Source organism: Numida meleagris, chromosome 11 (genome assembly GCF_002078875.1).
Source record: "Numida meleagris isolate 19003 breed g44 Domestic line chromosome 11, NumMel1.0, whole genome shotgun sequence".
Taxonomy (NCBI): domain Eukaryota; kingdom Metazoa; phylum Chordata; class Aves; order Galliformes; family Numididae; genus Numida; species Numida meleagris.
The window spans coordinates 3,709,002-3,733,877 of NC_034419.1; the positions used below are offsets into that span (position 1 = coordinate 3,709,002).

The window sequence follows — 24,876 nt, forward strand, 5'->3', positions numbered from 1 at the left end:
TGAATAGTGTATAATACTGATCACATGTCTTTCCTCATTATTTTCCTTAGAAATCAACTATTAATCTTTGTAAGACTTACATAGTATCACGTAGTCTGTGTTACGCAGACACTGCTTAGAAATATCAAGCAAGTTTTATCTTGCTAACTATTTATATATATATGTATGCATACACAGACGTATACATTTTTTGCAGGTATTATTGACAGCACACAGGTGGAGCAGAGGCAGGTTGTAGCTGTGACTGGTGATGGAACCAATGATGGACCAGCACTTAAGAAAGCTGATGTTGGCTTTGCAATGGTATAATCTTGAGCTTATTTATCGATGTTTGTGTCATTATAAATCTGCTGTAAGAAGTTTTTCATTATTGAAGTGCTGAGAAAGATACTAAATGAAGCAGTATATTGGAGGGGATGGGTTACATTCCTTCAGAATCCTTTAATTTCCTATAATAGATTAATTGGTCTTGCTTGTTTTCATACTTTATCAGTATTTTGCATATTGCTATGTAGAGTCCAATGCCTATATGGAAAAATGAACTCAGTGTTCTTCATAAAAGTGCAGTACTAATTTGCTTTGCTAAAATCCAGTGCTACATGTAAAAATGTGTTCCCAACATACTCTGAGCATATATTAATATAGATTATATATTAAGATATGTAATTCTATTGTTATCATTTCTGTTCAAGTACATTAATAGGATATCCTCAGTGATTAAAAAAATGCCACACAAGAAAAACTCAAAAGTTAACTAGTCAATAAGCTGATACTACACAGCGTTCAGGAGTATCATCAAAGGAATTCCACTGCTTTTTATCAGTGCCCTTTTCTGCCTCCTTACTCACTTTCAAAAATAGGTCCGGTTAGCCAACATCCTAGTAAATGTGAAGTGCAGAATATACTCAACAGTCACTGTTACGGTGCAGGGTAACTCTATGTAACTATGACTTCGAGTATGCAGAGGTTTGTGTTCTGTCTTTGTACTTCCAGGTAATTTTATTCCCAATTAATTTTTCCAGGGTATTGCTGGAACAGATGTGGCAAAGGAGGCCTCAGATATCATCCTAACAGATGACAATTTCAGTAGCATTGTGAAGGCTGTAATGTGGGGACGTAATGTGTATGATAGTATCTCCAAATTCCTGCAGTTCCAGCTCACTGTTAACATTGTGGCTGTGATAGTGGCTTTCACTGGAGCATGCATTACCCAGGTAAGGATGACTTCAGCATTACTAAAAGCATGAGGCCAAATCCTATTAAGCTACATCTTTTTTTTAACTGAAGATGATTTACATTTAATTCTTACTTTGTACAACACAAAGCATTCTTTGTGAAGTTCCTCTGAAAATTAAGGATTTATTTAGGATCAAATTGATAAGCGTTAAATACCTGTTGACAAAAGGAAGTAAGCAAATCCATCTTATCTTGGAAGTAAATTGCTCCCTGTTTTTGGTTACATATTATTGTTGTGACTGAGCCTGTGATGACAGGGCAGAAAATATCAAGGATTGGAAGAAGAGGCTATGTGTCTTTGCTTTTCCTTTCAGAATATTTAAATAATAAGTATGTATTTACTGACGATTATAAAACGAGATTATTATATTCAAGATCGCAGTACACAGAAGTAATCCCAGCAGGGGAGCATTTTGACTGATAAAACAATTATTTTGTAGCTTTCAGGCAAGTCCTTTTAATTTTAGGTGCAAATAACAAACCAATTAAATGATGCCTACAGTTAGAATTTGATCCCCTTTTCTCCCTCTACACTAATGTCTTATTGCAGCGCTGCTGTACGTGCAACATGTTCAGGTCTTTCCCAAAAGCATACCATGTTTTTTTCCTACAAATTACTACTTCTCGGTTAATGTTTTTTTCTTTCACCCACCATGAGAATTGTATGTATTTAGTGCGTTACGGAGGTTTGTCCCCCATTAGAAAAGAGGAAACCAGAAGTTTTTAATGCTATTACTCCCCCAAATGTAAATTAATGTGCGTTTCAGATGCTGCAGACAGACACTGTTAAAAAAGCCTTCTTCTGGTTGAGTTGCACTGATGCTTCTCTGTACTGTACATCATGCAGCCACACAGACCTGCTTCAGCAGGTAAATTCCACCTCATGCACACCTGAGCAGAACAATGAATAAGTTATTAGCTCTGCTCTGAGGTAAACTTACATTGCAGTCATGGAATTAATCCTTGAAACCAGAAACTCACGAACCTTTATAAAACCATGAGGTCAAACTCCTCCTAAGCCCTGACAGACATTTAGAGGCCTTATCAGTGCTGTGTATGAGCAGTCTGCCAGCTCCCAGCTTCTGCTAGCACCATGCAGCAGCTGGATGGGTGCAACCGTTGTCATTTATCTCATCTGAACTTCTCCTGAACGTAAGAGTAGAGCTAGGGCTGCAATTCTCAGAGAAATCAGAAATTGGTTTTTGAAGCAAGCAGAAGTGTTCCTAATAAATAAGTATTTTTACTCTGCACAAAGGAAACACCGAAACCTCAATTCATTGGTTTTCTGAGAAGTACAAAATTGCAAGCTTCTAAGTGCTGGTTTCCTACCGTGCTGCCTCCACAACTTGATGATGCTTTGTTGTCACAACTGAGCCTGTGCTATGGGATAGAATTACTGACGCTGAGGCAGAAGTCTGAAACTTCATTTTCCCATGGAAAATACTTACAAGCATATTGAGAAAATATTTAGCTGTAAACTGTTTTTTACTACTAACAGAAATTACATGAATAAGTAATAAAGATGTGGAAGGTAAATCCTCCCGGATTTCATCAACTGCACTAAATAATATACAAAAAAAGTGCTAATAGCAACATGGTAAGAGCACCAGAATTGAACTGAGGGGACTGATTCCTTTTGAGCCCTTGTTTTATAGACATTCAATCACTGTCAGCACATGCTTATGTAAGGTGATTTTTTTTTGTTAGTGTCCAGCAATTTTTCATTGCTTTCTGAAAGCACTAGAAGAAATTAATTCTAGTTGTTAACTAAAAAAATTGTATTTCATTCTTGGAGAGGTAAATGTTATTGAATCAATACAAAGCCTATTTTAAATCAAGTTCTTGTGTAGCATATGTTCAATGCAGGCATGCTCCCCTTTCTATTTTTAGAGCTTTTTTCATCCTTTGAATCATTCTATCAGCTTCCAAAAGGATTTGGATCAGGCCCAGTGTGTTTGTATTAACCCAGTGGTGTGTAAGACCATCACTGAGAATGTCAAGTTCATAGTTTCTGTTGATCAATTTTTTAGCGTGCAGCTCCTAGAATTTGTGTATTTCTGCCCAAAGAGATTCTTATGTAATTCATTAATTTGGCAATAAAAATATAAATTCAAAGGAAGAGGTCTGAAAGGAGCTAAAACTGAAACTAGGAAAAAGGCAGCAGTTATTTCCACTGTGGTTCTGTTTACACTGAACTGGCTGACTGCTGATAATCTCAAGCAGCTCTCATTTCAATCTCATTCAGCAAGGATCTTGCCTTACGAATGAACATTATTATGTTAGGCTTTGACTCAAAGATTCTAGGCAGTGAAAGGGCATTATGTTTGTTTGGCTCGTAAGCTCTACTAAAAATTACACTTGGGAACGTACTGCACTCTCTTGTTGCTATGAAAATAGCTCTAGCACAGAATGCATGAATGTACTGACAAATCATGGGTACAATAGGCTAGGTGCACATGGATAGACGTCTGCAAAACTGTACGCAGGTCTTAAATTATTATTTTGACCAAACCATTTAAGTTCTTAATAATCTAAATTGAAATCCATAGTGTCCAAAAAGCAACACAACCTTCAAAGTGAAAGTAGATTGAATTTTGCTTTGCTTTCAGGTAGTTGATTTGGCTTTGTTTGACACAGAGAATATAATTCTAGTCCATGACTAACATTCAGGTTAATGAGTATTACCCAGGCTACCTTTTTGGTGGTTTTATCAAATTTAGAATGAGAAAATTTCTATTTAGGTAGTAATACTTATTTCATGCTTCTTAATGTCACCTCTCTCAATTTTTTTTTTTGTAGTTCAGAAACAGCACACTGAGATGTATTAAGATTCTTTAACACTTAGGGTTCTTTTTGATGTTTTTTTTTTTTTTTTCTATTTGCACTATAAGGAAGTACAAAGATAATAAAATCTTTGTTTTGACTGATTTTTCTATCACTTTTACAACTAAATACTTAATTTTATTCAGTCTTCATCCTGCAGTTACACTGGTCTGTATTAAAATTTGTGTATGTGGTCATATCACTGCAGGAATCCTGAAACTACAGCAACTCTGTATTAATGAAAGAGTCCAATTACCTGAGTACAATTATTAGTGAAACTGGACCTCCAAAGAGCATTTCCAGCTGATTAGTTTGCTTCAGAGCACCTTAGGAATGCCAATCTCGACCAGGGTCCGAGACCATTATTTGTCATTTTAAGAATCTGCAGCACTATTTTTCTCAAATACTTAAATGAAACCAGTGACTTTGCCAGGTTCTACTTCAGAGAACTACAGATTAGGTTTTAATTATTTTAATGCCAAACAAACATATTTTTTGTTTATCTACCTAATGCCTGCTTCAGCAAGGTGCTACTGGCTGAGCATCTACCATATTTATTCTTTGTGTTCCTTTGCTGTTTCAGTAGTTTAACTCACATATACAACATTTGTATGATACTCAATGCTATTCCAATTTTACAGAGGAATTGTAAAGGAGAAGCATTTGGCTATTGAAGAATTTATTGTGGAGGCTAAATAGGACTAATGGAAACAGTCATTTGTTATCTTCTGTCATCAGTCCCAGCATGAAGTTATGTAAAGAAGACAGAGATCATGTCCTAAGTGACTGCTGCCTAAGTGATGCTGCCCCTTAGAGTGATCTAGTTTAGACTGTGCCCTGCATCAGCTTACAGCAGCTCAGTCTATAAGAGTTCTGTTAATGAAATTTTGTGTTGTGGTTCTGTAAATGCTTTGATACGTAGGTCATACAAGAAAACCCAGCTTCACAAAGTCTCTGATTAAAAGTTGAATTAAGATCCCTCCATCTACGGCTGCACAGGTGTCCATTGTGTACACAGCACCCAGCAATGGTCAGTGCAGTTTCCATGGCACAATACAGCTGAGATGGATTAATTCACCTAATCTTTCAAGTAATCTGATTAATTTACCTCTTGCTTCCTTCTCTGTGTATAATCCAGAGCATGCTTTTAAAGCGGTCAGGGCATGGCCATCCTGGACAGTTTGCGTGTAATTTTTCTTTCACTTTAGCAATTGATTTCTTTTTCCAGTAGATTAATGAGCTACAAACTCTTATAATCTGACTTCATTCTCTGGGTAACAGCTGACTGCAGAGCCTTTGATTCATTCAGTGAGGGTTCTTATTTGGAGCTCTGCCCTACCAATTGTGAATGTTGTACTTTAAATGAGTCATTATTACACGTCTCTGAGCATCATATAGATTTCCATATGAAATTTCATGCTGTTTTCAGTCCCCAACATCCACAATATCAAGTAAATAATTAGGTTGTTGTATTTGGAACTGTTAAAAAAAAATCACTGTGTACAATTAAAGATTTTAAAATGTAGTTCAGTCAAATGAAAACATTTTTCACTGGAAGTATTAAGCTAACAAATTCACCTCTATGCAAAATTTTATCTCCACTTCCAACTGTTGAGGCAATGTAATTATTCCAAAAGGTTGCATTAAAGAAAGATAGAACAAAGGCCATGTTTTAACATTCTGCATTCAAATTATTATTCTTGTACTAAAGAGAGACTTAATTTTTTAAAAGACATTAGGAACTGAAAACAGTGACTCTATAGGACATTATGTTTGGAAAATTAAATGTTAATTAAAAAGCACTGCAGCAATGAACTACTGCATGAATCACCTACTGTTCTTACAGACCTTATTAAAAAAAGGGAATGAGGTATATTTACATGTGTAAGACAGTAATTTACGTGGTTTACTGCAGAACTATATTTGGCAAATCCTAAAATAATACTATTGGAAAATCTGAAAAAGCCGTAACATAAAATTAAAGTATTTACAGTTTAGGTATTTTAATCTTTTTGGAAGGCACAGAAGCAGTGGTCACTTCCATTTGATTATCAGACAGTGTGATCTAGCAGCGCAAGTGTTTGTTTTATTTTTACATCTATGTATACAAACTACCAGAAATACTTATTTTTATGAATGGATACATGTGTTCTGTGACAAGTAGAAACAAAGGGGTAAGGGTAAAAATAACTTTTTATTCCCATACAGCTTGTCATCTAAATCAAAAGTAACAAGTGCTAACATTTTTGAGACTCTGAATGTCACAAAAGATTTATAGTTTATTCCCAGCCTTTTGTGATTTGTACTTTTAAGTGTTTCCAAGATGAAGTGTAACATCACTTGATTTAAGGGACATTTTCCTTTTACCTCTAGGGCAATGCTAACCTATTCCAAGGTCAAGTGGAAAGGAATTTGACAAATAAGTCATGATTTTGGGAGGTTTGCAGTTTGAACAGCTTCCATCCCCATAGTTTTCAGAAAGCAAATGAAGAATTCATTCCTAGCCAGTCAGTGGCTAAAATGCAGCAAAAAGGACACTGACTTTGCCTTCCACTTTCGCAGAATAAGTGAATAAAATCTGTAATGAAAGACTAGGCTCCTTAGCTGATATGTATTTTCCTTAGTTTCCACCAACTAATCAGAAATCAGGTAGAGTTGCAGTGGAAATTTCATTCCACCTCCTGCCCAGACTAATGTGTATTTAATGTTTTGGCTTCAGTTTAGAATGAGCTTTCACACTTGACTGAACAGTGTAGCACTGCCTATAATAGATAATTAGTAGAGGCACCATAGCCACCCAAGGTGATTGGCAGTGTGAAATGGTGAGAACATGTTGTTGCCAAAACTGATGACTGCCAATTACAGTTGTGTGATTTAGAGACTGAAAGAATCTGAGTTTTTGTTGTGCTAGAAGTATGTCAGGCTCTGATAGACATCTGATCATTTGACTCTATTTATTAAGCATAACAGACAAATTCAGTTTTTACTGACGTAGATGTCAGCACATGAAGTAGCAAATTCAGCTTCTGTAACACCTCAATGTAGGGAATGTTTCTTGAGAAAACTCATTAACTAGAAAGGCAAAAAATATGACAATTCTTCAGGAGAAAACATGTTTTCCCTTTTCTCCATATACTGGCTGTGGTCTATGAGCCCTGGCAACTAACAGGTTTTGCTACGCTTGCAGTTGAACCATTAGTATGAATTAAAATAAATGAAGTCTCATAATTTTTTAAAGTTTGTCTTGAGTAGTTTTAGCTTTTTAGATACAGAAGTTTCCTGAATGAATGAACTGAATCTCCAGATAAGCCCAGTTAATGCAATCCATGACCAAGAGGTCAAGAATCTATTAATGCTAATCTTCCTCCCATCCTTAGTGTACCCAACCTGTAAGACTTAAACAGGTGGTTGCTCTTCTCCATCCCTATGAATACACCAAAAAAGAATGTTTTTTTTTAATGTGTCAAAATATATTTAATTATAAGACTGTTAAAAAGGTTTTTCAAGAGGATATAATACCTTAACTCGAGAGAGTTGGAATATAAGCCAGATCCACAACAGATCTGATCATTTACCTCTTCTTCATGTATTCTTGGGATACTGAATGGAGACTGGCACTCATAATTTGATCATATTTCATTAAAAATGAATCACAGAATCATGGAATCACCTAGGTTCAAAAAGACCTCCAAGATTATCTAGTCCAACTGTCTACCTACCACCAATATTACCCCACTAAACCACGTTCCTTAGTATAACATCTAAATGTCTCTTGAACACCTCCAGAGATGGTGAGTCCACCACCTCCCTGGGCAGCCCACTCCAGCACCTGACCATTCTTTCTGAGAAAAAATCTTTCCTAACATCCAACAGGAACCTCCCCTGGTGCAACTTGAGTCCATTCCCTCTTGTCCTGTCGCTAGTTACATGAGAGAAGAGGCTGAACCCCACCTCGCCACAACCTCCCTTCAGGTAGTTATAGAGAGCGATGAGGTCTCCCCTGAGCCTCCTCTTCTCCAGACTGAACAATCCCAGCTCCCTCAGATGCTCCTCATAAGGCCTGTGCTCCAGACCCCTCACTGGCTCCAGGGCCTTGAAGTCTTTCTTGTTGTGAAGGGAATATTTAACTCTGGGGAAAAGGGCTGAGTTCATAAAACTTTTCTTCTAGAATTTATCTTATTTGCTGTTCCATACATTTCTTTGTTTTAATACTGCACGGTGCTAAAGTGCTCATAAAAATAGTGCTCTGATCTTCAGGCTTTCATGCTGGATATAAACTCCCTTCCACTATAAAATTTCTCATACTTTGGGGATTCCATTTCCATGAAAAGGTTCTATTTGAAAGAGAATGCATATTGTACTAATGCTGCCTATTTTATATTCAGTCTAAAGGCATAGGAAGTTGTTACAAAAACAAAAACAACAAAAAGAAGCAAGCAAAAAAACCAAGAACAACAGACTAAACTTTTCCTGATAGGACTCCTTGAAGCAATTGCAACAATCTATCGTTACAGCTGTCCAAATGAATTAAAAATCACTTCTGTATAATAGCCATCTACATTTTCTCCTGAGATCAGTGTTATTTATTTATTATTTTTTTAAATGTAAGGTAGGGTCCTCTGTAATAAGACCTTAGATGATTTCTTTCTTGAATTAAATGAGGAAAGAGCTCCTCCTAGTGGTTGGCGATCTATTTCAGAAAATAGACGCTTTATTCTGACAAGTAGTAATGCTTTTTTCTTTCTAGTTCCATATTTTCTATCCAGTTACCCATTAGACTAATCAGGATTTCCTTCTGCAAATCTGATGTATTTTAATGAGTTTCTGAATATTGTTTTAAATGCAATTATCAGATGTTTTCGTCACAAATGTTTTTGAAAGCTGTTATTTATGTACAACATGCCTTAAAATGTCTTAGCCATTGTTTCATCATGTTTTAATAATTTCAAGCTAATTCCAAAAACGGGTACTGTTTTTGTAAGCTACAAGTAATGAACCACTACTTTTTAAATTTCTTCAGTATAATTTTTCTTCCAGGAAAGAAAGCTATACTTGTATTATGCAGTTACATAAACTCAGTTATAATTTGAAGCACGTACTTCAGCATGTGCTGAAGTACAGACAGCATTAAGAAATATATTATAACTTATTAATGTTATACTTTATAAAAATGGTGTGATTGTAAATATTGCTGATTGAAATAACTGGAGAGAAATCATTTCTTTTTGCTCTGACCACTGTTCCCTATGATTCTGATCTTGTCTGGGCAGTGGAAGAACAGTCATCTTAGGATAGATGAAAGGTCCATGTATTTCAGTATCTTGTCTTCAGCACTTCTTGCAGTTGCACAGGAGGAAATGAAATCACAGTAAATGACCTGACAACAATTATTTTTGAAGGAAATAAGTAACTTTATAATTTGCCTCCACAGGACTCTCCTCTCAAAGCTGTACAGATGCTGTGGGTCAATCTAATCATGGACACTTTTGCCTCACTTGCTCTGGCCACCGAACCTCCAACAGAAGCTCTACTGCTAAGAAAGCCATATGGCAGGAACAAACCTCTTATATCCCGTACCATGATGAAGAACATTCTGGGCCATGCTGTTTACCAGCTTACTCTAATATTTACGCTTCTTTTTGTTGGTAAGAAAGTTAGGCTTGTTGCGTGGTTTAGAGGCATCTAGATCATGTAGAGTCCAATGTCAGAAGGCTTTGAATGTAACCACTTGATGCACATATACATAGTTAGGCAGCTAACAGGGCTGTGCTGTTTAAGGGGATTAGGAGCATTAGAAGAAACAGAAGAGACCCAACTGAGGGATTTAGTCACTTGTCATTCTTCACATTGAGAGAGCTTTTTTGCCTACTAACAAAATGTAGATTTGAGAGCATTTCATTTTAAAATGTAACATTGAAGGTTACGTTTTAATCAGAGTATCTAGTCTGCTCCTCCTTCATGGATTTTCCTTTTCAAACTTGTTACTTTCAGCGGGCACATATAAAAACAAGTAGAACAGCAGCAAATAAAAGCAAGGAAAATCAAGACCCATTTTATCAATATCTTGAGAGGCTGTAATCAGGGAACAAAATGTAGTCAAGAAATAATACTGATCTTAAGTATTATAGATAAGCAAGTAATCAGTTTTAGGTGATAAAAATAACAATCTGTTATGGCATTTAATTCGAAAACGGATATTAAAGGGGGAAAAAAAAACATCCAATTTCTTATTTCCATCCTGAACTCTTTTTCAGGCATTGCTAGAAATGGATGGTTTTATTTGCTTTGTATTTTCAAGTGAGAAAGGAGGAGGAGTGTTTCTTGTAGCAGAGAAGTGTAGGGACTAATAATAGATTGCTATTGCTCCACAACAATGAGTGAAATCGCCCAGAGGGCTGATAATTTTATCAATTGGATATTTTGTTCTTGACAATATGTCACTGCAGTTAAATTGCATCTATTGTCTTTCAGATGTTTTTTCATGATATACACGCTTTCATATAAGCTATAAATGTACAGTTCTGAAAATTTAGGAGATTTTTGAGCTGTGTTTTGAAATCCTTGCTCCACCTTACCCCAAACCAGCAGTTTATGTCACCTCAAAGGAGGGGATGGTGATGGTCTGTTTACAGTAGACCTATTTAAATCAAAATAATGGCCAGGTTTTGGAGAGAGATGCTTCCTAATATTATGACAGGCTTACAGTGGATTTTGAGGACATCTAGTGAGCCTCAAAAATTGTAACTTGCAGATTCTCTGACGCAGGGATAGAAGGTCTTGGTAATTCATTTGATTCCAGTCTTGGAACAAAAAAAAATCTGTTAACTTAATGAGGATTTTAATGTATTTTTGATGAGTGTTATCACTTAAAATACTTTATGCTGAACCTCGATGAAAAGAAAACCAGGCTTTTCTCTCCGTATCCTAATTACTTTTGTGTGTCTCTGGTAAACCCATAACTAATTTTCTCAGAAGCCTAGGAAGTACAGCCTTGTCTTTTCTGAGCTCTGAGAGGGTCAGTTTTCTAGTGAGATGTTCTAAATTCAGTGTTTCAGTAAATAGATTGCAAATTAATGAGTACTATTTCTGTTTTGATCAACTACATATTTTTGTAGCAGCATCCTCTGCTATGCCATTTAAGTGACAGTGCAATAAATGACTTAAGGATAGGTGCTCTTACTTAAGAAAGTGTTTGTATGTTTGTTCATGTGCTGAATGAAAGGAAACAGATGTTATGACTTTTTTGTGTGTGTAAAAGATAAAATAATGAAATGTTTGCAGTCATTATTTTTTTCCTTTGTATTTACGTATATTAAGGAGAGTGTTTTCCAATACTTAGTAATCTCCTTGGAGATTTATAATCTACTTAAAAATCTCTACTCTCTCAGAGTCCAACTTCTGTGGCTTCATATTGGGTTACTGATATATTTTCGATATAATAATTTACTTTCTGTCAAAAGGTTATAAGCCAAATTCTTGCTTTGGAACCATACTCATTATCCGCAGTGACTTGAACATGAACTGCTCAAATATCCCAAGGCAAAAAAAACTCACTGTCAACTTAGCTGATAGAATTATGACGTCAAGGGGAAACCTCAGGAAACCTTTTCTTCTTACTTCAGAAATTCTGAGTATAATGCTAGTGGGATAGCAGAAAATGTTAAAGATTTATTTGCTTTTATTAATACAGCACTTGTTTATGAAAGTGGGTGGTAGTGTGATAACCTTTATTTTATTTCATTCATTATTTACTCTTTCAAATGAATATCTCATTCTTACTTCAGGTGAACAACTTGTTCAGTAACTGTGTGTTATCTGTAAACTTTGTCAATGTGAAATGAGGTCCATGAGGTATTTTTCAAATCTTATCTCAATTTTACTTTTACTTATAATGGATTGTATCCTACCTCTTTGGTGGTCAGATCTAAAAGTGAAAATCAAATTACCAAAATAAAGAATAGTGCCTGATGTTGTGCTTTCAGAGCAGATTTAGCAGAATGATGATAATCAAATCTATTTAAAATCAAGAATGCCTCTGTTTTTATCATTAATATCCATGAACACTTGTTAAGAGTTATGGTAAGCGTATTAGCAAATAGGTTAAAAACTGTTGAAGAGTGATTGCTTCTTATTATGGTAGAAAAATGGAAACATACTGGCAATGGGTCTCAAGTGCTCATTACATCAGAAGGAATTGACTTAGAATATTTACTACTTGGTTAGAGGAAAAATACTACTGCAAACTATATGAGCAGGTATATTGAGTTATTAGAGAAAAGTTAACACTGGGGAAGCTTTCTGCTCAGAAACTTTAGATGTCTTTTGCTTTCCGGGGTAAAGAATTTTGCCTATGGACAGTAAGGTTGGAAAGACAACTGGTAGAAGTAGAGCAAAGTAGGCAACTAGCTAAAGCAAACAAAAGAAATAAAAAATTCTGTTTGTTGTATTCTAGTGGAAACCTTTACTTTTGTCTTATACCTAGGTGAGAAAATGTTTAAAATTGACAGTGGGAGGAATGCACCACTCCATTCTCCTCCTTCAGAGCACTACACCATTATCTTCAACACTTTTGTCATGATGCAGCTTTTCAATGAAATCAACGCACGCAAAATCCATGGAGAGAGAAATGTCTTTGATGGCATCTTCAGAAATCCTATTTTTTGCACTATTGTACTGGGTACATTTGCTATTCAGGTAATGACTTGGTCAAGAAATAGTAGCTGTTCAAAAGAAATTTAGGTGACCTTTTTTTCTATGCCTGTTTAATCTAAAAGATGTAGGAGGCACAGTAATTATAAAACCACCTAGATTCATGTACTGTCTTAATCAATACGTTTGTCAATAATGGAAAATGTTGCGAAGTCATACTAGTACAACATAAGATCGTTATCACCACATCAAATCTTAAATTAATCGGAAGATTTAACAATAGCTGTCATGGTTTGTTTACTCTTTTGAATATATTATTAATTATTTTACTAACCAACTGAGTATTCTACATTAGTTTACTACGTGAATAGAAAAACAAGCTGTAAATCTACAGTATGAATCCATTCTTCTAAGGTTAAATGTCATTGCCAAATGATATTTGATGTTCTCATTAGTACTAATCCTTGGTAGTAATTCTTCATGTCTATCTCATAAGTTTGTTGGCCCAATCATATATAAACATAATTACAGAAATACACACTTTTTCTCAACATTTATAATTTTTCTTTCGTAAGACCTCTAATTCCTCATTCTGCTTTAGTCTCAATCCATTCACTGTCTTCTGTCCTGTACTTGACACAATTTGACATTATCTTTCAGACCACACAGTTGCTGCATTGAACTACTTATATGTTGACATTAGCACTCAGTTCTTCAGTGGCATCCTGGAAACTATCAGTATTGGGACCTTTCTCATGGAAGGAATGAGGAGAAGGATAGAGTCATTTCAATCTGGACCACAGTTTAAAAACAGAAAGAGAACCAGACAGTAAACTAAGTGCGGGAGAAAGAAAGGACACCGCTGTAGAATTTGATAGTGATGGTCTTTAACAGCTGGCTCAAAAACCCGGGTTTACTAATCTGAGCCAGAATGTCTCTAGAGAGGCCTGACAAATTCACAGGCATCTTTACATTATTTGTCAGGGGAAATGTTTGAGAATGTTTTCCTAGTTCTAGTACTCAATTTTATCTGGCTGAAGAAGAAGTGTTATCTAGCTACTAGCCACATTTCTGAATCAATTACTAATTTTACTCATCCCTCCCTGATTTTCTAGTAGCTGAAGTATTTCAGAGCATGGTTCACAACAGATTTGCACTCAGACACTGAATCAAAAAGGAAATTGTGGTTTCAGACTATTCAGGCTGTGACTCTTATTTGCTTTTCCTTGTAGATAGTAATTGTCCAGTTTGGAGGAAAACCATTTAGCTGTTCTCCCCTGCAGCTTGACCAATGGATGTGGTGTGTATTTATTGGATTAGGAGAACTTGTATGGGGCCAGGTAAGCATCCAGGAATATGCAGATACCTTTTCATTTGTTTTTATAAACCGATCAAAGACCAATTTTTGCCACAAGTCACACACACAAAAAAACCAGTTTATAATTCTACTATACTGTTTCCTTCTCAGAACATCATTATTTGTCACACATTGAAATACAAATAGCTCCCTAATTACTTCAAAAACAAATTTATCCAATTTTTCCTTTTCATTTTTGTTAATTTTTATATCTTTTCTTTCCCTACGCAGAGTGTGCTATCATAAAAATCATCCTCAGTGTTTTGTGTGAAAGACATTTGATTCATAACCTATAAACATAAAACCATACAGCAAATGCACTATAAGCTTCCCAACAATACAGTACCCAAAGCAATGTATGTTTGGCCATGGCAAATTTTTGAAAGTGAAAAGAGATTCCAGTGCTGTGTGAAACCACCCCTTCCCTGACAGAAACTACTGTTCTGTACATCCACTGTAACCTTGTAACTTGCAGAAGACCATGCCTAGTGCATTTAATATACACCTGCACCAGTCCTACTTTTGTGTGCAAAGGACAGAAGGGATGAAAGAAAAAGGATTTTTTTCCTAGTATAGTTGCAGAAAAGTGCAGATTAATTCACATCATTTATGAATTCTGCTAAAACCTGTGTCATCATTAGCTCATATGAAGTTATATATACATGTAAAAACAAGTGTCTGTGTGATAATTATGGGATTAACTGTCTGTAATAGTACAGTTACAACCAGTTTCGTTAAAGTATTACATCATTCTTTTATGTACAAAATAGGACTACAAATAATAATAGTATTTTTTTCATATTTGAATATACTTTTAATGTCTTCAGGTTGATGCCACTTGACACATCTTGAAAAGTGTGAAAAATATTAACATTTTGCTTCTCAGATATGAAGATGCATACAGATCAGCTAGTTTGCCAAGCGAGAAATTGCTGATGCAGCTGAATATGGAAATGATTTGACTGAATTGTAATGAGTTAATACTAGCTTTCAAAACTGATATACTATGGAAAAAAATTAACTACATAGGCTTTTTGGACAGCTGGACCTCAGATTTTTTTGAAAGAATAGGCTCAATCCTGACAGCTTTTAATACGTATGTTGCTGAAAATCGCCATTATTAGATTGTATTAATGTAGTTCTTACCTGAAGGTGGAATTTGAGTTATTAAGTTACACGGTGAAAACAAAAAATCAGTTTTGATAAATCTTGGGAGGTAAAGTTCTGTTTGTACTGATGGAAAATACCAACTTTGGGAGGAGGAAAAGAAAAGCATGGAAAGGGAGATAAAACCTATGAGTTATGTGAGGTCAGTCAGCTGTGGAGAACTTCCCGTGGCCTTTATCAGTGTACGTTTCTGAATTTTTGGTGCATGTAGTTATTACATTGCAACTGAAAACTAAGAATAGTTATCAGCATGTTTTCAATTCAAAGGTGGGCATAGTCTCAAGCCTTACTGTGAACGCCTGGCTATTTAATTAGAATGGTATGGGAATACCACAACAATTTAATCACTGGAAAGGCTACAATTTTATGTGGAGGAAACAGAATAAAAACTTTCCCTTGTGGTCAGTCTTTAGAGACCACAAAAGAAAAACACAAGAGAATAAAATGGTTTACATGGTGGATAGTCTGTGGAAAGTCCTTTCCTCATGGACCTCTATGGTAGGAGACACCTCCTTCAGAAGAGCTGCTTCCCTTCCTCTTCCTCTTTGCTCTACCACTTCCTCCTAACCCTAGTGTTCTTGTAACCCACTGTAACCAATCAAGACTTCCGATTTAGGATGTAAAATTTGAGACTTCTAAATAGAGTTTACGGAATGTCTGGAAAGCAAATTGCATTGCTTTGAGTGACACTGATTTCTAAAAGTGGCCCTCAAGACTTCTGAAAACAAGGTCTTTCTAGAACATTTCAAGTTACATTATGAAAATTGTTCATCACATTCCAGAACGGTAGTTTTCTTGAGAATAATACTTAGTTTCTTAATCTGCATCGAGTCTGTTGAGTCTGCCATTACTTGAACAAGGCTGGTCCCTGCAGATATGGGGGGAAAAAAAGCACCAAACAACCAAACAAAAAAATACAAGAACACTCTAAGAAAATAATTATGGCAGAGAGCCTGGCTGAAGGAGAGCTATGTTCTATCACACAGAATCACTACCAGCTGTAGTTGTTTATATAAATGCTGTCTTCCAAGTCCTTCATCCACATCAGTTTCATCAGATAGCAAGTAGCTTCTTTCTATAGACTACTGGCATCAAATTTTTTTGAAAGCTGGGAAGCTGAGGCAGTTTCAGTAAGTATTGCAATGACTAGCACTTACCTTTTATTTTTTCACTCCTGCTCTGTCTTTGCTTGTGTCATGCCAATTCATTCCTTTTTCAAGCCCGTCAGGTCTTCCAGCCCAAAGAACATTTTGAAAGGTTTCATAGTTTTTAGACGTTTCTTTATCTGTCTTTAACAGAAATGTAATAAAAACAGAGTTGTGGTATACAAAGTTCAAGGAGACCCTCAGCAAACTCAACAGTATGTTTTCATCCTGAAAATATATGGTGCCTTTTCATGTGTCTTTGCAATATACATTCCAGCTTTCCAAAACCATAAGGTGCCTCTTCATCAATTTTCCTCCATTGATCAGCTGTATGAAGTACCTTCAACACTCTTATTTTCAGAATATCTTAACTTAGTCTGTGCTGTGGCTTTTGTGATCTGGACAATACCACATGCCAGAGGACTGCAAAAATCAGTATCACAAACTGAATAAGACTTTCATCCACCAGACAGCAACTTCCATGGTTGTTGAATGTCCCAGAGCTGTCTTTTCTTATCTGCATTTCTTATCTTATTCTTTTCTATTCCAGCTGACTCCATTTTTCTTCCACACATTTGTGCTTCAGAGATGTGATTGTTCACTGCTGAAACAAAAGCAAAAAAAAAAAAAAGAAAAGAAAATGGCAGCACTTTTTTTTTACTAAATGTGTCTAATATTTAACTTTGCAGGAGAATTATTTAGCATTCAAAACGTTCTTGGTAGTCATGTTTAAATGGCCATCTGTTTGTATTTCTATTCAAGCTGACAGAAGAAATCAGAAACAAGAGAAAATGACTACCCAAGATAACAACATTGAAATTTATCCACAATAATCATATTCAACACAGTCTGACTTCACTATTTACAATTTCTTAAGATCGGTAGCCATCTCTTTATTAATTACTTCCAGTGACTACTTAGGCAAACTGAATAAGAAAATGGGCTGATATAAACCTCTGTGTATTACTAATGAGGACAGAGAGTTCAGAGAGAACTCCACAAAAAGTCCAACAGGAAGAAATTCAAACCTATGCCATTAGAAACCTTGTTTCTGTTTCATGCTGAGAAAACTATTTTAATTTTCCGAATCAAAGGCAAATGGAATACCTGAACCAATTTTAGTGTGAAGAGACTTATATGCATGAGATGCAACTAATTTTCAGCTTACACTAATGGCCATTAGCCTGTTTTTCAGTCATTAGAAATCCCTGAACACTAATTGCAAAAGTATTGATCTTGTGAAGTTTCCTTTAAATAATTACATTCAAATACCTACATCCCCCCTTAGTTTTTTTGAGGAAGGACACTGCTTCTTTCTAGCCTTAAACTTGCTCCATACTCATGTGTTTCTAATGTGGTTTAGCAATGCACATAATGCTGATTGTTTACAAAACGGAGCTGTATAAATGTAAAGTACTATGATGAATATGAAAATCTGAAGCTTTTCTGGAAGATTAGAAATCTCATTAAAATATCAGAATTCTTTTGTAATTAGCTTATTATGTTCTTGTTATTGAATTAGGTTTATGTTTTCAGCAGCTTTTTGTAATTTTAGGTCATTGCAACCATCCCAACAAGTAGGCTAAAGTTTTTAAAGGAGGCAGGGCGGCTCACTGAGAAGGAGGAGGTTCCTGAAGAAGAACTCAATGAAGATGTTGAAGAAATTGATCATGCAGAGAGAGAACTTCGACGTGGACAAATTCTCTGGTTCAGAGGGCTTAACAGAATCCAAACCCAGGTATGCTAAAAAGTAAATGCCCCCATGGTCTAGAAGTAATCTGTGATCAAGACAAGATAATGTTATAGAAAGCCACAGAGAATGCTTCTGTATTGGAATGATGGTACTTGGAAATTGCTTTACTGTTTTCAAAGGAGCATGACATGAAATAGTAAAATAGGTGAACTTAAATAAGTGCGTGTATAGTGGAACTGTAAGTATTATAACAAGATAATATTCAAAAACAGGAATACCTTTTTCGATACTACTACGGACGTTTGTTTTTCTACTTCAGTGATGATAGCTGAAAAAATGGTGCTACTTGGAAAATGCTAGCTTTCACCATGGCTAGCAAAACGTTGTGAAGGCTTTCTAAAACATGCCGTTTTATTTCATCTAAAATGTACTGTTGTTCCCACTCATGCAATAAGGGAAAAAGATTTGAATCTAAAGCTTAAAGCATCACTTGATTTTACAAAAGATAAAATGTGTTACTATCATGTATATACAGATATATATATATATATGTAACTGGAATTAATTTGTCTTTTCTCTAAGGTCTTGAAAAATCTGATTCTGGATTTAAAGGAGTCAGAGCTTAAGCACCCAATGAATACTGAAATGTATGCATTGGCTACTCTGGATGATATTTTAGATATATATTTTTTTAACTTTTCCTGAATACAAAAATCCATTATATTTTAGAAGCAAAATTAAAGGACTGAGATGAATGGTATACTAAACACTTGTACTGAGCCACACTGTTAAATTCAGTACAGTTTAGGCTATTAAGTGAAAATGCTAGAAAATTATTAGAACTATTCTACCTTTTTCATTGCAGTGAAGTAGCATGTTTTAAAGCACTTTAGTCTTTCTAACACCTGCGCCAGCTTGCAGAAGAGAGCAACTTTTAAAGATGTGTATTCCGCGTGATATCAAATGGTTCTGTGAATGTTTTGCTTAATACTTACGAGAAAGTAAGAGGTGGATAGTTAAGAAAATACTTCTTATTTTTATTTAAAGATTCTTTTAAAGAAAATTTCTGTCAAACAAGATTCTGAGTTTGACATTTTGGTCTTAATTTGAGATGGATGGTACTTTCTCCCTTTTTCTATTATACAAATGGATACTTTTTTTTTTTCCCCAGAGAAAAGATGCAGCCATGCCTTTTAGAGAAGTGGGAAAGCAGTTAGCTGAAACTAGGATGGTTAGGTCTGTTTAGTGCATCACAGAAAAATGAAAAAGGAAGGAGCGTGGACACTGCTGTTAGAGAAGGATTAAGGATTTTGGTAAATTCCTGAGCTTCTGATTACGTAATTAAATATGGATCTTCAGTTTTAGGTTTATGTGTCTTGGCTTCTGTCTTGAGTCAGGAGCACTCATCAGCAGAGAAAATTCAAATTGTCACAGTTCCTCTTATTTTAAAAGGTACAAACAAGCGCCCAGGTAGTGGTGATCATTTTGGAAAGATGACCTCTAAATGTGCATTCTTTTCTTCCTGATGACTGTAGGAGGAGTGTTGCCTGTTGGCATTTCTGTCAGGATGTCTTTCTGGTTGTGGTGAGTGTAAACAACTACAAACACAATAAAGAAAATTACATCCTTTCAGCTCTTTTTCTAGTCTCAGAGATAGCTTTTAGTTCTTCTCCATATCTTTGTCCACTTAATTCACAGAAAAATTATTATTCTTTTATACTATTTAAAACAAAATGAAATTAATTACGTTTCTTTGCTAACATCCATCTTAGTTTCTGTTCTGCTCTTAGCTGTAGATGTATCTTTGGTAGGATGTACTACTTCCTCTCCTACCAAAAGTCTCTGTGATTTTTTTTCTCATTTAGTTCAGTGACTTTGATTTTTACATCCATTTCACATCTGTGGAATGATAATGGAAAAAGGAAATGGGCCAACACACTCAAAATGAGTTCCATATGCAGTTTCCAGATGTCCACTGGAGAGTGATGAACCTATATACAGGTCAAATTAGATACCTTGTCGGATGGACCTTGAGCACATTTTGATGTGCTGTGTGTTGTGGCCCATCCAAATGAATTCATACACTTGTACTACGTTTCCCAGGAAGCCATCTAAAGAAGAGTTGATGGAAGAAGATGAGGATGTCTGTAGCATCCTTGGGGAGCTGGAGGATTTGCAAGAATCCTCTGATGTCTAATGCACTTCTGGAGATGCAAAAGAAGAAGGTAGAGCATCCCCTCACTTTATATATATAAGAAGATGACAGTTAAGATTAGGAATAAGCTATAGACTCAAATCTCAACAAATCCAGTTTCAACCATCATACACTTGTGCTGCATAATGGGTGATGTTTATTTTTGATTATGTTCTATTCAGACATTTGGGGACATACAGCTCCAGCATTCAGCAAAAGCTTTCACTCCTCAGAAAGTTATAACGAATCTGTGATCTTTTTTTTGTTGTTTTCCCTCCAGATAACTGACAGATCTCCAATACAACCTCATCCAAACTGACAAAAACTTTGCAATAATGAAGACTTTTTTTTTTTTTGCACTCTCACAACACAGGTTTCTGTAGGCACTAGAGAAAGGATTTCCATGAATGATTCTTCATACTGAGATGTCAGACATATCTCTTTTTCATGCTGCACATGCATGAATTTACATGAAAGAAAAGTGCCTGAAAAATGCACATACCTAAGTCACAGAGACTGCCTATACATTTCTGATTTTCATTTTGTCTACTTCTGTTCATTTAGATACTGTATTGTCTTATAAATATATTGTATGTCTTCTCTGGATAAACGCGTGCTGTCTTCTGACTGGAAGTGTTTCATTACTGGACAGCTCTCTCAGAAGACTGGTAATATATGAAGTTTCAGGCATTACTCATTCTAGTTATGCAAACTTCATAAAGATACTAAAATGGCCTCAAATTTCATTGAAGCCAGGACTTTTCTCTGCTAGTTTTCACCAGTGCGTTCCAGTTCTTTGTTGCAGTTCTCAAGAATTCTTCATTCTGAAGTTCCACCAGTTCACTGCATCTCTTTAAGTTGTATACTGAGAAGTTTCTATAGTTACCTCAGACTTGAGTAGGCAAAATTGTTAAGTATGGAGGTCTGAAAATTTTTCTGGTTATATATCAGTTTTTCATAACACAAGGACTTTGTCCTCTGCTTCTTTCACTCTATAATTCAAAGTTTATGTTATCTTCTTAATGTGGCAAAAAAGGAATAAAAACTTCCTAAATATTAAAAATGTTTTGAGAACAAAAGCAAGACAAAATAGAAAAAAAGATTTTTCTTTGGATATTCAAAAATACAGAGATGCTGCACAGCATTTTCGTTCATACTAAAACGTTCCTGAACAAATGCAAATGCCATAGCAATGACAGTCACTTCTAGCAAATGCTTTGAAAGTTAAATTAAAAGCTAGTACATCTTTTTTTTTTCCATTTAATATAGCATTTAATACAAAAAGCATTGTTAGAGATCACACTAATTAGAATGGAAACTGTTTTATTTCATGCAGATTAAAGTTTAGTTTGCTTTACTAATACTAAAGCAAACTGTTTATCAGAGATGGAGCAGAGCCAATTTCTTCTTGTTCTTTAACAAATAAAATTAATTTTGGATGGAGATATCTGGGTCTCCTGAGAACATTAATAACAACAGATAAGCTTGCTGAAGCTCTTTTCCATGTAAAGCATCACAAAAAAAAACGTCTTGGCATACCTATCCTGCCAGGACTATTCTGCTGTGGTAAGAACCATTTTTATTCTTTTTTAAACTGCTAATCACTGACATTTTTATTAACTGTGCATACATCAAAAATAGCATTGAATTTAAAGAAAGATGAGAGAGGCAAAAAAGACAGAACAGCATTTTTTTTTCTCTACCTGAAGGCTTATCATCAAAACATTCTTTGTTCTGTTGGAAGTTTTTCAAACTTTTTATGATGTAGAAGTTAGCCTTTACTTTCTCATTTTTAGCAGCGTGAATTGCTCTAAATAAATTCAGTCTTCTGTAATTACAAAAGCATCTCATTTTTTACTTATTTATTTATTTGGGTGAACTCTGTTGTTTTCTGATTTTGGAAGATAAACTCCTTAGGAGGCCATGTTCTTTTCTTCTTCTTCATTGGCTTCAGGCAGAATACATCCCTGTATGTTCAACCTTTAAGATTCTAAAACAGTTGACATCTTTTCCCTCTGGATTCACTCCATCAAGGTCTGTAGTTACTTTTTTTCAGGACAAAAAGTAAATTACACACCTGTAATTCTTGTTCTCTGGAGAAACTACTAAATACAGATCTTCCTTATCTTTTCATTCCTACTTATACTAGTCTTTCAGTTAATTGGAAAGGCATTTATACATCTAAAAATGTCCTTTGGCTTAGGATCTACCACTTTTATCTTCCACAGTGCACTTCATGCTCTCAGTGAGTGCCTTTAAAATCTTTCTTGAATGTTCTCTTTTGAAGAGTGCTCTGTTACGTATGTCAGGTAATTAAAACCCAGGATTTTTATGTGCTTCTGCTTTTGTACAGTAAACATTTCAGGTGAGTATTTAACATGCCTTCATATGTAACAATGGTTTGAACCATATGCTGTTTTCAAAATGCCAGTGATTCACTTGTGTCCTTATTCCACATGGCAACTCATCACATCCTGTATTTTTTTATTGGACGTATAGCTCAAAATAAGTCTGCTGCAGAAAACATGGAGAGCAAAGCTGCAAAATGTTGTCATGACTGCTTAATACTGTACATCCATCAGTGTGCACATTAAATGCACGTTGTATTTAGGGCTCTCATTGGAAAATAAAGAGTCAGTGAACAAGGCTGTTTAATGTTTGTCTAGTAGAAGTACAGCATGGTGCTCGTGTAGCAGTAACCTTTGATTCATTTTACAGCTGGCTTTGACATGGTTATTTCCGTGAAAACATAAAGGAGAACAGTGCTCTCCAAAGACTAAGATAATGGGAGGGGACGTGTCCATACCATTAGAGATGAAGCCATATGAATTTATTTATTAATAAGACTGGCTGCAGTAGAAAATGTTAGCAAATCTATTATAATGCTTTCAACTTAGAAAATTTAGGAGGGCTTATACCAAGGTTTGTGCTGTTTAAGTTGATAAACATACCACTTCACCTTTTCCCAACTACTTTCTAGGCTGTAACTCTTAAAAAAATCTGTGTTGCAAGATAAAATCTGGAAACAATGAGCTGCTTCATACAACTAGATGGGTGAATTCTTCTAATGGATTCTGTTACTGTTTTGCTGTGTTGTGTTTGTACTATTGTAACGAAGAGGACATTCTGTTGTTTAGGGATTTGTAGCTACTATCTACTGCCAATCCCTGGCTTTAAACACACTGGATATATAGAGCCTGCTTTTTATTGTGTTCTGCGGGTGACAATCTTGGAATATCTCCTTCTTTTTAACTCATCTTTTGAGTTGACGATTAAAAGTACTAAAGGAAGATACTCAGCAAAGACACATCTAACAGTGGGTTACAATATGCATATGGAAATAACAAGTAGAAAATGGTCGTTCTGTTTACTGAAATATTCGGTCCAGTTTAACATCATTTTGTCTAATTTTAAGCACTGTATAAAGATAAAATATTTATATTTTATTCTGTTATTAGAATAGACCATCATTCATTATCACTGCTTAATTTATACAAACTTTCATTATAGAAAAAGGTAAAATATCAGAATACTTTCCATTTTGTCAAGCTAGTATACTGACAAACTTGCTTTTTTGTAGACAAAATTGAGTCTTATTTGTAATATTTCTATAGGCTTTTCTTTTTCCCCCTCGATTAAGTAACTGAACTTTCCTCCTTCTGAAAGGACACCTAAAAAGCAACAGCAAAGCAATTCTATTATCAGTAGGAAAAAGTAGACATTAGCTGTTTCAAGTATTCCAGTTGTATTCACTTTATTTACATATAAATAAAATGGTTTAAATTTTTAATATTTTTATTCAAAAAATTCTAATTGTTTAAACACATGCAGTTCTATTGCCTCCTATCGAGCTGCTTCATTTTATTCAGGCAGAAAAACTGGACCATTTAAAACATTAAGAAGGACACTAAAAAAGTATTTATTTCCATAGAAATTAAACTGCGTTGCACGGTTGATTTATTGTTTTTCATTATTATTCCTGTTAGTTTTGCAACTGTATCCATACTTTAAGCAACTTGTCTCATTCTTTCCTCCATTACAGATCGAAGTAGTCAATACTTTCAAGAGTGGCACTTCCTTTCAGGGGGCTCTAAGGAGACAGTCCTCCGTCACAAGCCAGACCCAGGATGTAACCAATATTTCTAGCCCTAGTCACGTATCGTTATCCAATGCTCTTTCCTCTCCTACCAGCACATCTGCTGCTGCGGCTGGGCGTGAGTGTGTATTCTTAATGCATCAGATCTACAGAGATGCCAACTTATGTAGCAGTCATTTGAGACTGAGCTACTTTGCACTCTCCCATTTTGTCCTGTTATCGTAGTTTATGCATACCCTAATACACACAACTGGATTACTTTGTGTACAGTAGATGCTCTTCATCATTTATTGCAAGTTAACATTAACTTACTGTTAGAGTGGTAATTTCTAGTCATTTTTTATTCAGTGTATGGAGATTCTGTTAGAAGTTTCTGTGTTATATTTTCCTAATGCCATTTTAATGTTTTTATACTGCTTACAAAATTTATACTCTGAATAGTACTGTGAAAATCTTGCATTAGACAACAAACAAACAGCTCCAGCCTATTAGGTGCATGGATTGTTCCATTTGGAA

At 35.3% G+C, this 24,876-nt stretch overlaps 1 protein-coding gene across 13 annotated transcripts in view; it reads left to right on the forward strand.

Annotated features, from left to right (window-relative positions):
- The window catches only part of ATP2B2 (ATPase plasma membrane Ca2+ transporting 2), a 295,684-nt gene that overhangs the window by 257,570 nt on the left and 13,238 nt on the right, over nt 1–24,876 (forward strand). For 7 of the 13 annotated variants that reach the window (XM_021409829.1, XM_021409832.1, XM_021409831.1 and 4 more), the window contains 7 exons: nt 197–303; nt 1,023–1,214; nt 9,491–9,704; nt 12,542–12,753; nt 13,941–14,048; nt 17,933–18,115; nt 24,307–24,393. In XM_021409829.1, coding sequence (XP_021265504.1) covers nt 197–303; nt 1,023–1,214; nt 9,491–9,704; nt 12,542–12,753; nt 13,941–14,048; nt 17,933–18,115; nt 24,307–24,393 — 1,103 coding nt within the window. Of the gene's footprint in view, nt 1–196; nt 304–1,022; nt 1,215–9,490; nt 9,705–12,541; nt 12,754–13,940; nt 14,049–17,932; nt 18,116–19,605; nt 19,655–20,173; nt 21,897–24,306; nt 24,479–24,876 lie in introns of those variants that run through there. The other 6 variants (XR_002442628.1, XM_021409838.1, XM_021409840.1 and 3 more) reach the window with 6 other exon arrangements.